Raw genomic sequence first — 12,042 nt, forward strand, 5'->3', positions numbered from 1 at the left:
CTAATTAAATATTTATCTTGTCATTTGAATAAGCAATTGAAAAATTATCATTACAATCTATCGATATTATTTACTAATATTTTACAATTTCTATTGATACTTTTTTTATGATTTATTTTTTTTTAAACTCATTTGGAATTGAATGAGGATAACTAGGTATGTCACCACTGTTCCAGAAATCTTAATAATATGAAAAATAATTAAAATATATAATTAGTAATTATGTAATTGTATTTTTTAAATTAAATTTCTATTTTAGCTTACCGATTGTAAGAGCTGGTTGTCAAGTGAGAATATTCCATAAGCTGAAAAGCTGATTTTTTTATGTAAAAGTTCAAGACCAAATGCATTCAACTGAAATAATAAATACAGTTTCAATTAACTATAAAAAAAATCAATTTGGTGAAAAAAAAGACAAGAAAAATATACTACTTCTTACCTCGTTTTGAATTTTATCAAACACAGTTGATTGAGCCAAAATAATATAAACAATTCCACTAGTTGCTTTCATCTGTAAAAATAAATATAAATTAATATTACTATTAAATTTAATCATTGATTTCTAATTAAATTTATCCAAACCTCATTCATTATTTTTGTAACATTATTTGTAAGTATTATAATTGGAACTGTTTCAATAATAATCCAATAAAAAAGTACAAATAATTTAGCTTTACTTTTTGTTGAATCAGGAAAAAGAAATGATAAAATTATATAATAAGAGCAGTAAATAATTTCACACGAAAACCAACCCATAGAAAAAAGCAATGGAAAGGAATAATAATTTGATAATTTTTTGCATACTTCTGAGTACATTGTATAAGCTTGTCTCAGTACAAAAAATCTATCAGATACAAAATCATTGTCATCATAAATTTCTGATCTAACTGTTTTAATAATAAATGGTTGAACTTGTCCTTTTGAAAGTTTAATAAAAGCTTTATTTAAACTTTTAAATCTATTTTCCAACATTATTAAAATAAATCCATACTGCATTATGTACCATATGATAATAAAATTTGGCAAAATAACAATAATCCAAACTTTGATATTTTTATAAATAACATAAACAAATATACCCAGTGCAATCCACATTATAAATTTAATGATAAATATTAATTTAATATGCCAATATGATGATTCAAGTTTATAAATATCATTGTACATATTTAATCCAGCATCAGTTGTTGTTATTTGTGATAATAATTTAATTGCATCATCTTGATTTAGCACTGTTGAAAACCAGATTATAAACATAACTGATAAACCAGCAATTATTGTATAGAGTCTTAAATTATGCTCTGTTTTTGAATTAACATTTTCTGTTTTATGTTTTTCTTCTACAGATTGTATGCATATATAACTCAATGGTAATGCCATAGTAATAAGTAAAATAATGTATAAAAAATCAAAATGTGTTTTTTTAAAATTTAAAACTTTATTATTTGTATTTGTAAATTTTAATTTTTTTATACATATTGGTGCTAAGCCAAATATTTTGAAAAAATAATATATCATCCATGATAATTTATCTGGTGATTTATTATTAAATTGTGATGAAATGTAATTGACTTTTATCTGTCCTTTGTTTAACATTTTTTTAATTTGAATTAATTCTTTTTTTTTGTTTGAGTAGAAATTTTTTTTAAATTGATATTACTATTAGTTGTTTTTACGAGTGAGTTTTAAAATTAACTGACATTTTTAATGCCTTGGATATTGTAATATTAATTATTTAAAATAATACATGCATGCAATTTATTTCCAGATCGTGGAAATAGATTTTGTTGGATTATTAAATTTTTTATGATGTTGATTTTTGATAGTATCGATTGAATTTTGAATGTAAAATTACAAGTATTATTTTTTTTCTAATTTATTGATGTATTAAAAAAAAAAAAATTATTTTAATTTATAAATAATATTTTCATGTGCACATTAATGCATATTGTAAAAAATCAAGTTGTGTTAATTTATTATTCATTGTTTGTACATTAAACAAATTAATTTTGATGACATTTGGCTTGTTTAATATTTAATTTTCTAATTTGTATTATTGGTTCTAATGATTTACTGATTGTTCAATGATTGTATAGCCAAGGTAACCATTTTTGAAACAAGGAATGTTTTCAATTCAGAAGATTCAAATCAAATATAACTTTAAACGAGTTAAATTTAAAAAATTTCTATTTTTTAATACATTTAATTATACAATTTAAAATGGCATTTTTTTCAACAAGTTTAATGTTTTTTAAATTATCAGGTGTTTGGATTCCTCAAACCTTGAATAATTGGCAATTAAAATTGTACAAATTTTATACAGTGGCAATGATGACAATGCAATTAATATTTATGATCTTGCAATTTTTGACATTAGCTTTTAAAGAGTCAAGAAAAATTTGGAATCCCACGAAAGTTGTTATGATGGGAATGTCTATTGCTATAAACTTCATAAAAGGATCAAATATTTTACTATGTCGAAATAATATTATGAAGATTTTTAAAGATTTAAAAAACGATCCATTTTTACCTCAAAATGAAAATGAAGAAAATATTATTAAAAAATACAAGACTAATACCAAGTAAGTTTATAAATTAAAAAAAAAAAAAAAAAAAATTATTTCTTTATTCTTAATTTAATTTATAATTTTTTACAGACAGATTACTTTAATCTGCACAATATACACTGTTTCAAGTACAATGCTGTTTTCTCTTCGTCTACTGATTTTTACAAAACCACCCAAACTATCATTGAGCATTGGTTTTCCCTACGATATTGATAATTTTATACTTTTTAAATTGATAACAATTTTTCAATTACTATTAGTGTGGATTAATACTTTAATAGCATTGGGTTACGACATACTTTTTTTAGACATGATGATGATAACATCTTCACAAATAAAAATACTAAGTTATAGATATAAAAATAAAATATTATCACAAACAATTGACAATAATTATACAAATAATAATTTTATGAAAAATGTAATTGTATCTTTTGTTGAACACCATTTGGAAATTCTCAAATTAACTGACAATTTAAAAAATATTTTTTCAATACCAATTTTTATACAATATTTAAATAGTACAATGAAAATTTGTTTGGCTGCTTATTATGCTTCAAACATGAATTATTTATCAATTCGATTTATGTCTATGATTTTTATATTCATTAATTACATTGTACAAATTTCAATAATATGTTTGTCATGTGATGAAGTTAAAATTCAGGTATATATTGATTTTATTAAATTAATAAATTTATAAATATCGTTTTTATAATTTTTATGTTATTTTCAGTTTGAAAAACTTTCTTATGCTATTTACGATGTTGACTGGACATCTTTCGATATAAAAACAAGACGATCAATGATTATTTTAATGATAAAAACAAGTAAACCATTTATATTTAAATTTGGTGGATTTTTTGAACCGTCTAGAGAATCACTGACAAATGTATGTATTACTAATTATAATTATAACAAAGTGTCTAAGTCAATTGTAAATTAAAAATATTTATTTTATTTTTTTTAGATTTTAAAATTATCACATTCAATTTTCAATGTGTTAGGTGAATCATCAAGATAGTTTTTCTAATAATTAAATATATAAATTTATGTAATTAATTAAATGCTTATTAAAAAATTAAAGTTTAGTCAATTTTAAATAAATTCCATTGAGTGGATTAATCGTGAAAGCTTTTGGATTAATTTTATATGGTATATCTGTTTTATCACAAACATCAACACGATATCGTTCCAAAATTTTAATCAGTCCAACTTTTGATTGTTGATAAGCAAATCTCATGCCTGAAAAAATATTTCAATTAGTAATTTTCATTATTTATTTATTTTAAATCATCTTACCAATACAATTTCTTGGTCCTTCTCCAAAACTATTAATCCATAAAATAAAATATTTATCAGTAGCTTTAAAATTATTTATTAAAAATAATTAATTTTTATTTACCTTAAAAAACTCATTGGATGTCTTGATGCAATAGCCTCTTGACTGAAATTTTCTGGATTAAATATATCTGGATTTGGATAAATTTTTGGATCATAATGAATTCCATAAACTGGAAAAGCAATTATTGTTTTTTTTGGAATTGTTATATTTGTTCCAGAAAATGTATACTCAGTGTTGGATTCACGTATCAATCTTGGAATTGGAGCAAATTTACGTAAAGTTTCTATCAATCAAAAAAATAAATAATATAAAAATTACATTGACTAGTTTAATTTAAATAAATACCTCTAAAAATTTTTTCCATAAAGCTCATATTTTGAATTGAATCATAAGTCCATTTGCCATCATTAGCTTCTTTTGTTTCTTTGATTTCTTGTCTCAATTTATCTTGATAATCCTGATGTTGTGCAAGTTCATACAATGCATGACTTATTGTTGAAGCTAATTAGCAAAACAAAATTAATATTATATTATATTTTATAATTATTATATTTAATTACTTGATGTCCAATACTCACACGAAGTTTCGAAACCAGCCAAAAAAAATATAAACAATTGTGATGCCAAAAAACTATCAGTTAATTTATCATTAGAAATTTTATCTGGATTATCTTCAATCTCCATGAGATATTGAAGAAAATCATTTCTTGTTATATTATTTAATCTTCGATAGTTCATTGTTTGTCTCATTGTATTGATAAAAAAATTAGTCAGTTTACTATCATCAACAAATGAACCCAAATATTCATAAAATGAAGGAAACAATTCTTTAAATTGAAACATTAATATTTTTTTTAAATTTATATCAAAAACACGTTTACCCATTTTACGAAATTCATTATCATCATTATTCATTGCATTAATTTCTAGGCCAAATGCACATACACCAATAACATCAGTTGTAAATCTTGCTGTTAATTCACGTACCTCAATAATATTATTTTTATCAATAATTTTATCCATAACACTTTGTAAATTATCACCACAATTTAATATAAGATTAAACATGTCTTTTAATTTACCAGATGTAAATACTGGTGATAATTTATTTCTCAATGGTTTCCATTTATTATAGCCAAGATGTAATAATGATTGAGATAATGGCTCAGCTTTTTCAAATATTTTAATTGGTCTATTTGAAAATTTTGAAAAATCACTTATAAATACATCTTTTATTAAATTCAAATCTCTCAACATTAATACTGGCTCACGATAAACAAATAAACCAACAACTTTTTCATTATCATAATTTTTATAAAATTCTTGCATCAATTGACCAATTGATTTTTTTGCAATTATTGTATCAATAATATTTCCAACAAGTGGCACAGGTTGAGGTCCTACAACACCACGTTTACTCCAAAATTCAAATGTTTTTATTGACCACCAATAGCCAAGTATTAATAACATTAAAATACCAATTGTTAATTCCAATATCATGATGATTTATGATTATTTAATTGTCTATTTTTTTAAACTATTATTGTCATTAAATTTAATTACCATCACAGATTAAAAAATATTACCAAGTTCTGTAATTTTTGTACAAGCAGACTGCTCTTTTATCAAGCTAAAATTAATTTATATATTTATTTAATTGACATGTCATCGTGACTTAAAAAAAAAAACAAAGATAAGATTAAACGAAAAAATTCAGACTTATTATTTTCACGAATAAAATAGGTCATACTGATACAATATTGTTTTGATAAAAATAATGATAAAGATTTAAAAATAATTTAATAAAATTAACTCAATAAAATAAATTGACATTGTTTTTTTTTTATTAGCAAAATTACATAGTTACAAAATTGTTTTAATATTTTAATTGAATTACAAATGAATTGAAAAATGAGTTGACATTGTTTTTTTTTTATTAGCAAAATTACATAGTTATAAAATTATTATATTATTTTAATTGAATTACAAATGAGTTGAGAAAAAAAAAAAATAATAATAATAATACTTTGACATGTATTTATTAGAAAAAAAAAAATAATAATAATAATAATACTTTGACATGTATTTATGGGAATAGTAGAACTTTAATTTTTTCCGAAAGATTTTCAACGTTTGTTGCAATTACGGGACTGACAACAATTTCGAGTACTCTATTACTCGGCTCAGTATTCAAAATATTTGATGCTGTCTCAAGTGTAAAACGAGTAACACCAGTGTGTTCAACATTTAAATATATAAGTTTTAATGAATTTTGAAGAATACCGACAACGCCAATGTCAGTGACGTTTGTCTCTGAACAAATGAATTCTTGCAAGTGTTTTAAAACAACATAACTTCTCAAAGCATTATCAGTTATACTTGTTGAATTCACATCTAATACAACGAGCTTTGGAAAATGAGAAATCAACGAAAAACCAGCATCATCAATGAAACGACAATCACTGACATTTAATACTGTTAAATTTTTCAAAAAAGTTACATAATTTAGTATACAAGCGTTATTAATTTGAGGTACATTAGATACTTGTAACTCTTCCAACTTTGTAAATTCTTCAATATGTAAATTTTCATAGAAAAAAATTGCATCAGGTATATCCAATTGTTTTAAACTTTGTCTCAATGTTGGTATTGCAATATTAAAATTATTATTAATTTTTGAACTAATCATATTTAATGTTTGGAGATTTTCAAATCTTTGTATCATCTAGAAAAATAAAAAAATAAATTAAATAAAAATTCACATTGATAAAAATTAAAATAAACTCACCAAAGCAAAATTAGTGGAACAAACATAATTATTATTTGCACGAATTGACATTTCAAATGATTCAACAGTGTTATTAGCACTTTGAAAAATAGCATCATTAAAATATTTTGGATGAAGTATACGTATTGAGAATTTTTTTAATTTTGTCATATTAAGAAGCAGCCTTGACAAATCATTATTATTTTCACCATAAATATAAATTCGAAGTTCAGTTACATTAATACAATGTGCAGCAATAGCATCAATTGTTCTTTGTGAACATTTATCATCAAATGATAATTTTGATAATGAATGTCCACAACGTATAACAATTGTTTCCAAAATAATACTTTTATCTTGTGGTAATGAATTATCACCGAAATAATAATCATTACTAAGTGCATCAAGTTTCTCAATACATTTCCAGCCACTTGTACTGATGCCCTTCCATTTTTCACACACTAAATAACAAAAATAATTTTAGTAATTAATAAATTAATTTTTAATTATTTAATAATGATTTTTATTAATTAAAATTTTTATATTACCAGCTTCTGCAAGGAGATGTTCTTGAATATTTAAGTATTTAAATATTTCTTTAAGACATTTAATATCAAGATCATCAATTGAAGTTCCTGTTGCATTTACAATATTTGCATTGACTCCAATGACCTCCATTGGAATTTCCTGAATAAATAATCAATAATTTTTTCGATTATTAAAAATTGATTTAAATTTAAAAACAAATTGAATGTGTATTTCTTTTTTTTTTTTTCAAATGATAATTTAATAATAAATATTTAATTTAATGATGAATAATGGAGTTTTAAAAATTTGTTGATGATAAAATAAAAATTAAATGATTAATAAATTGTTGAAAAAAATAAACTTACATTTTCTTCATTGAAAAAATTTTCCTCGATATTATTGTTCATATCTATTTCAACTGGATCATCGATATTATTATTATTCATATCTATTTCACCTGGATCTGCGATATTATTATTCATATCTAATTCAACTGGATCTGCGATATTATTATTCATATCTAATTCAACTGGATCTGCGATATTATTATTATTCATATCTACTTCAACTGGATCTGCGATATTATTATTCATATCTACTTCAACTGGATCAGCGATATTATTATTCATGTCTATTTCAATGAAATCTTCGTTATTATCGTTAGACATTATTAAATATTCAACTTTTTTTATTATTAATAACAAAATCAATTAATAATAATTAAATATTTTTTTTTCAATAATATCGTTGAGAAAACTTGTGAGTTTATTAAAATATATCACTGAGAAAATTCGGTGCGCTTTGCTCGGCTACACTGGTTGGTATGAAAATAATTTTTGATAAATTAAAATATATATTTTCTGTATTTTTAATTTCCTTGCTGTACAACAACGGTGATATTTTAATTTATTATCAGAGTTCCACCTTTGTAATATTTATTTTTTTTTCTCACAACTGAGGTATTTATTTTATTTTTAAAAATAACTTGAAGCTTTGTAAACGTTTAGATATTTTGAAAAATACAAAAGACAATTTGATAAAGAAAATAAAAATAAATATTATTTTCAAAGTAAATAAATTTATCTATGAAAATAAATTTTCTTTTAAATGAAAATTACAACAACAAAATTTGGTAGCTTATTATTAAAATAAAAATAAAATTTTAAACATCAAAATTTATTAAATTATTTGTTTATTTATTAGCAAGAAATACTTAATAACATTTTTTTAAAATAAAGAATGTTTATTATTAAGCAACGTTTATGTATTTCATATGTTTAAACTAACGAAAGTATAAAGATACGAAATAAAAAAAAAAAAAAAAAACATAATAGTAATAATAATAATAATAAACAACTCACATTAACTTTGGTGAGTTGTCAATGAAAAAAAAAAACTCGTTTAAATTATTATCTAGTCCATCAATTTGCCAAGATTTTTAAGAGGCAACAATTTCAAAGCACCAGCTTGAAATTTAACAACAGCATCATTATTTTCAATTGTCATAATTGATCCAATACTTTCTCGATCTGGTCCAATAATTACTTTAACTCGATCATTGGATTTAGGTTCAACTGGCTCCAACTCATCATATCCCAAATTAACAACTCTTTCCTCAGCAACAAGAAATACTGCACACATTATACCCTATATTTATAAAAACAAAAAACAAAAAAAATATTAATAAATAAATTATTAATTATTTATTTAAAATAAAATATTTTTAATGAGATAAATTTTCAACTAACCGATATGCCACGAATAACACCATGTTGACCAGTCAATGAAGGATATTTACTGTTGACTTTAACAACAATACCATCAGTAAGCCATTCAGCCATACCAGCTGAACGTTGATGAGCTGATGCTGATGTCATTGGACTACATGCACCAATTGGTGATGGCATTCCATAACTATAAGTTGGACTTTCAGCAGTAAAACTAGATGACAAAGAACTTGGTCCTGAACAGTTTGAATTATTTTCAATCATAATAACAGAAGGTGCTGGACTTGCTGATGGTTCATACGGTGAATAATCTGCTTCTGAACCATACATACTTGATGTTTCTGGTGTATATGATCTATTTTCACATATAGCAGATGCACTACCACCAACATCAACTGATGATACACTCCAATCTTCTTCATTATCAAAATCACTATTTCTAGCTGGTGTATTAGCAACTGTTGGATCCCAAGCACCAGATTGACCAGGTGTTCTTGAACCATCATGATTTGGTGTCATTGAACCATAATGAGGTGTTCTTGAACCAACATCATACATTGGAGTTTGTGAACCATACATTGGTGTTTTAGATCCATATGCACCATGAAGAGGTGTTTGGCTACCATCACCAATTGATGTTTGTGTATTATTTTTTGAATAGAAATTATTTGTACTTTTTTGATTTGATGGTTGTCCAACTATTGCAATATGTGAACGATCAACAGATATTGTTTGACATTTTGAGTGTAATTCAACTTTTGCAAGACTATCTGTTGCATCTTTAACAAAACCAATATGACCTTTGTATGGTCCACCAGTTATTTTTACTGTTTGGCCTATTACAGTGCGATCTCTTCCTGGCATACCACCACGTCCACTACCACGTCCACCACCACCACGTCTATAATTACCAGCAGGTGATGGTGATGATATTCTTGGTGACATATAACCAGTTGATAATTTATATGATGGTGTAATTTTCATACCACCATCCAATTGTAAATGTCTTGTTTTACAAATAAATATTCCACCATTTTGTACGTATGTTCTTGAATATAAAAATACAAAACTTTGAAATAAATGTTTAATTTCACCTTTTTCACCTGAATGTGGTCCATCAATAACTTTAACAATATCTTTAACTTGAATTGAATTTTGTTGACAATCAAGTGCAGTTTTACGATAAGAATGTTTTTTAGATATACTTCCAGGTTTTGCTTTTATAATTTTTTCATACATTGAAAGTATATGATAACAATCACGTTCTAAACGTACAATAACACCAACTGTTTGTGCATCAATTTGTACAAGATCATTAATTTGATATTGTCCATGACTATCAACACCAGATGCAACATTACCACATAGTTGTAAATTTTGAGGTAATACTTCTATTTCATGTATTGATATATCTGATAATACGACAACACGATTATCTTCGACTCTAACAACAAGTCCAGTATTTCCTTCATATTTGCCACATTGAACTTTAACATGATTACCTTGTTCAAAATATTTACGTAATTCATTTGAATGAAATTCAATTGGTTCTTTTAAATCTTCATGATTTGGCATTATTGTTATTGTATCACCATCAACTGCTGTTATTTTACCACGAAGATTTAATAATTCACCATCACATACTTCAACATTATCACCAGTACTAAAACAATTATTTGATTTTGTTGCTGTACCAGTACCAGGATCACCAAGTTCAAGTGCAATTGTTTCTGGTGATAATTCAAATTTTTCTAATTCTGATAATGTTGGCTGTACACCATCAGAATTAATGGCATTTAATGGAAAACTTTTTATTAAAAATCCTTTCTCGGTATATTTATTTCCTTCAAATACATAAAAATCATGATTTTTAACAACTTCACCACCAATTGCACGTACTGCCTCTGGATCAAAAAGCTTTGCTGTTGTTGGACGTTTTGGTTTTTTTTTTGGTGCATCAGGATTATTTTGAGCTACAGTTTTTAATGCACCACGCATTCTCGTGTAATCAATCTTTGGTAATAATTTTAATTCAACTTTATTTTGAGACTCAGCAACATGATAAACTTGTGCAATGTCATCTTTATAAATTCCACGTTTTATTCTGACCCATTGATTACGTTTGAGAGTAACATTAAGCTTCAATACTTTCATAATATCAGTCATTTCTTTTATTGGTACCATCTCTTGTTTGTATTGATTTAAGGCAGAAACACCTTCAATTGCAGCTTTAACATGTGGTTGTTTATATGACTCAATATAAACATATCCTTTTGCTGATTCTGGAACAACTACTGATTTTATTTGTAGTGGTTTATCAGTATTTGCATATGTTAAAAATTTACGCATTAAAAGTAATGCTGTTTTTTTTTCTTCACCAATACGACATTTAACTGACCAAAGTTTAGGATCAGTTATTGCTGGTAAAAGTGATGTTTGATTTATTTCATCAGACATACAAGAACCATGACCAAAACGATTTTGTAATTCTCGTTGATCAGCATATTTTTTTTGAAAATATTCTTCAATATTTTCAGAATCATAACTTTCTAAAAGACTATCCATTCTTCTACGTCCCTCAATATCTCTAGCTGTTGGTCCAGCTTCATCAGTTTCATTAACTGCATGTTCATAAGCACCTTCTTCCCATTCTTCTTCATCATCATCAATGTCATCATCTACCTCAGCTTCATCATTAATAAATCCCTGTACACGACTTTTTTTTTTCTTTTTACGTATTTGATGAGATGGACGATCATCATTGTCTTCTTCTTCTTCACTGTCGTGTAAATTTCTTTCATCACTTGATCCTTCTTCACTGTCTTGTGAATTTGTTTCATCACTTGATGCTTCTTCAGCTTTGTCATCAGATATGCGTCTACGTTTTTTTAATAATTGTGTTGTCTTTGAACGTGACTTTGATTTTACAACACGACGATTGTCATCAGAGTCACTTTCTGAAGTAGAAGCACTAGAAGACATTGTTTGGCTTAATTTGTTTTTTTTTTTCGAAATCTAAAAAATAAAATGTAAAAATATACATCTAAATTAGTTATTTAATTTTAACATTAAATATTTAATGATTATTTGTCTTTATTAATATATTGT

The 12,042-nt window shown here is 24.8% G+C and overlaps 3 protein-coding genes across 3 annotated transcripts; all 3 read right to left on the reverse strand.

The window, feature by feature from the left end:
• Positions 1-31: 31 nt before the first annotated feature.
• LOC122856179 (putative gustatory receptor 28b) lies at positions 32-1,380 on the reverse strand. Its single transcript, XM_044157872.1, has 5 exons — positions 1,080-1,380; positions 577-938; positions 440-511; positions 265-375; positions 32-180 (listed from the first exon to the last, which is right to left on the reverse strand). The coding sequence occupies exons 1-5, from the start codon at positions 1,378-1,380 to the stop codon at positions 106-108; spliced, it is 921 nt and encodes a 306-aa protein (XP_044013807.1). The 3' UTR covers positions 32-105.
• A 2,172-nt stretch (positions 1,381-3,552) lies between these two features.
• Positions 3,553-5,526, reverse strand: LOC122856806 (cytochrome P450 6A1-like). The gene is made up of 5 exons (XM_044158661.1): positions 4,491-5,526; positions 4,258-4,413; positions 3,973-4,195; positions 3,870-3,898; positions 3,553-3,812 (listed from the first exon to the last, which is right to left on the reverse strand). Exons 1-5 carry the CDS (start codon positions 5,410-5,412, stop codon positions 3,649-3,651), a joined length of 1,494 nt encoding a protein of 497 aa, XP_044014596.1. The 5' UTR covers positions 5,413-5,526; the 3' UTR covers positions 3,553-3,648.
• Positions 5,527-8,382: 2,856 nt separating this feature from the next.
• Positions 8,383-11,943, reverse strand: LOC122856753 (transcription elongation factor SPT5-like). The gene is made up of 2 exons (XM_044158560.1): positions 8,956-11,943; positions 8,383-8,854 (listed from the first exon to the last, which is right to left on the reverse strand). The coding sequence occupies exons 1-2, from the start codon at positions 11,914-11,916 to the stop codon at positions 8,621-8,623; spliced, it is 3,195 nt and encodes a 1,064-aa protein (XP_044014495.1). The 5' UTR covers positions 11,917-11,943; the 3' UTR covers positions 8,383-8,620.
• Positions 11,944-12,042: the final 99 nt, after the last annotated feature.

This window comes from Aphidius gifuensis, linkage group LG5 (assembly GCF_014905175.1).
Source record: "Aphidius gifuensis isolate YNYX2018 linkage group LG5, ASM1490517v1, whole genome shotgun sequence".
NCBI lineage: Eukaryota > Metazoa > Arthropoda > Insecta > Hymenoptera > Braconidae > Aphidius > Aphidius gifuensis.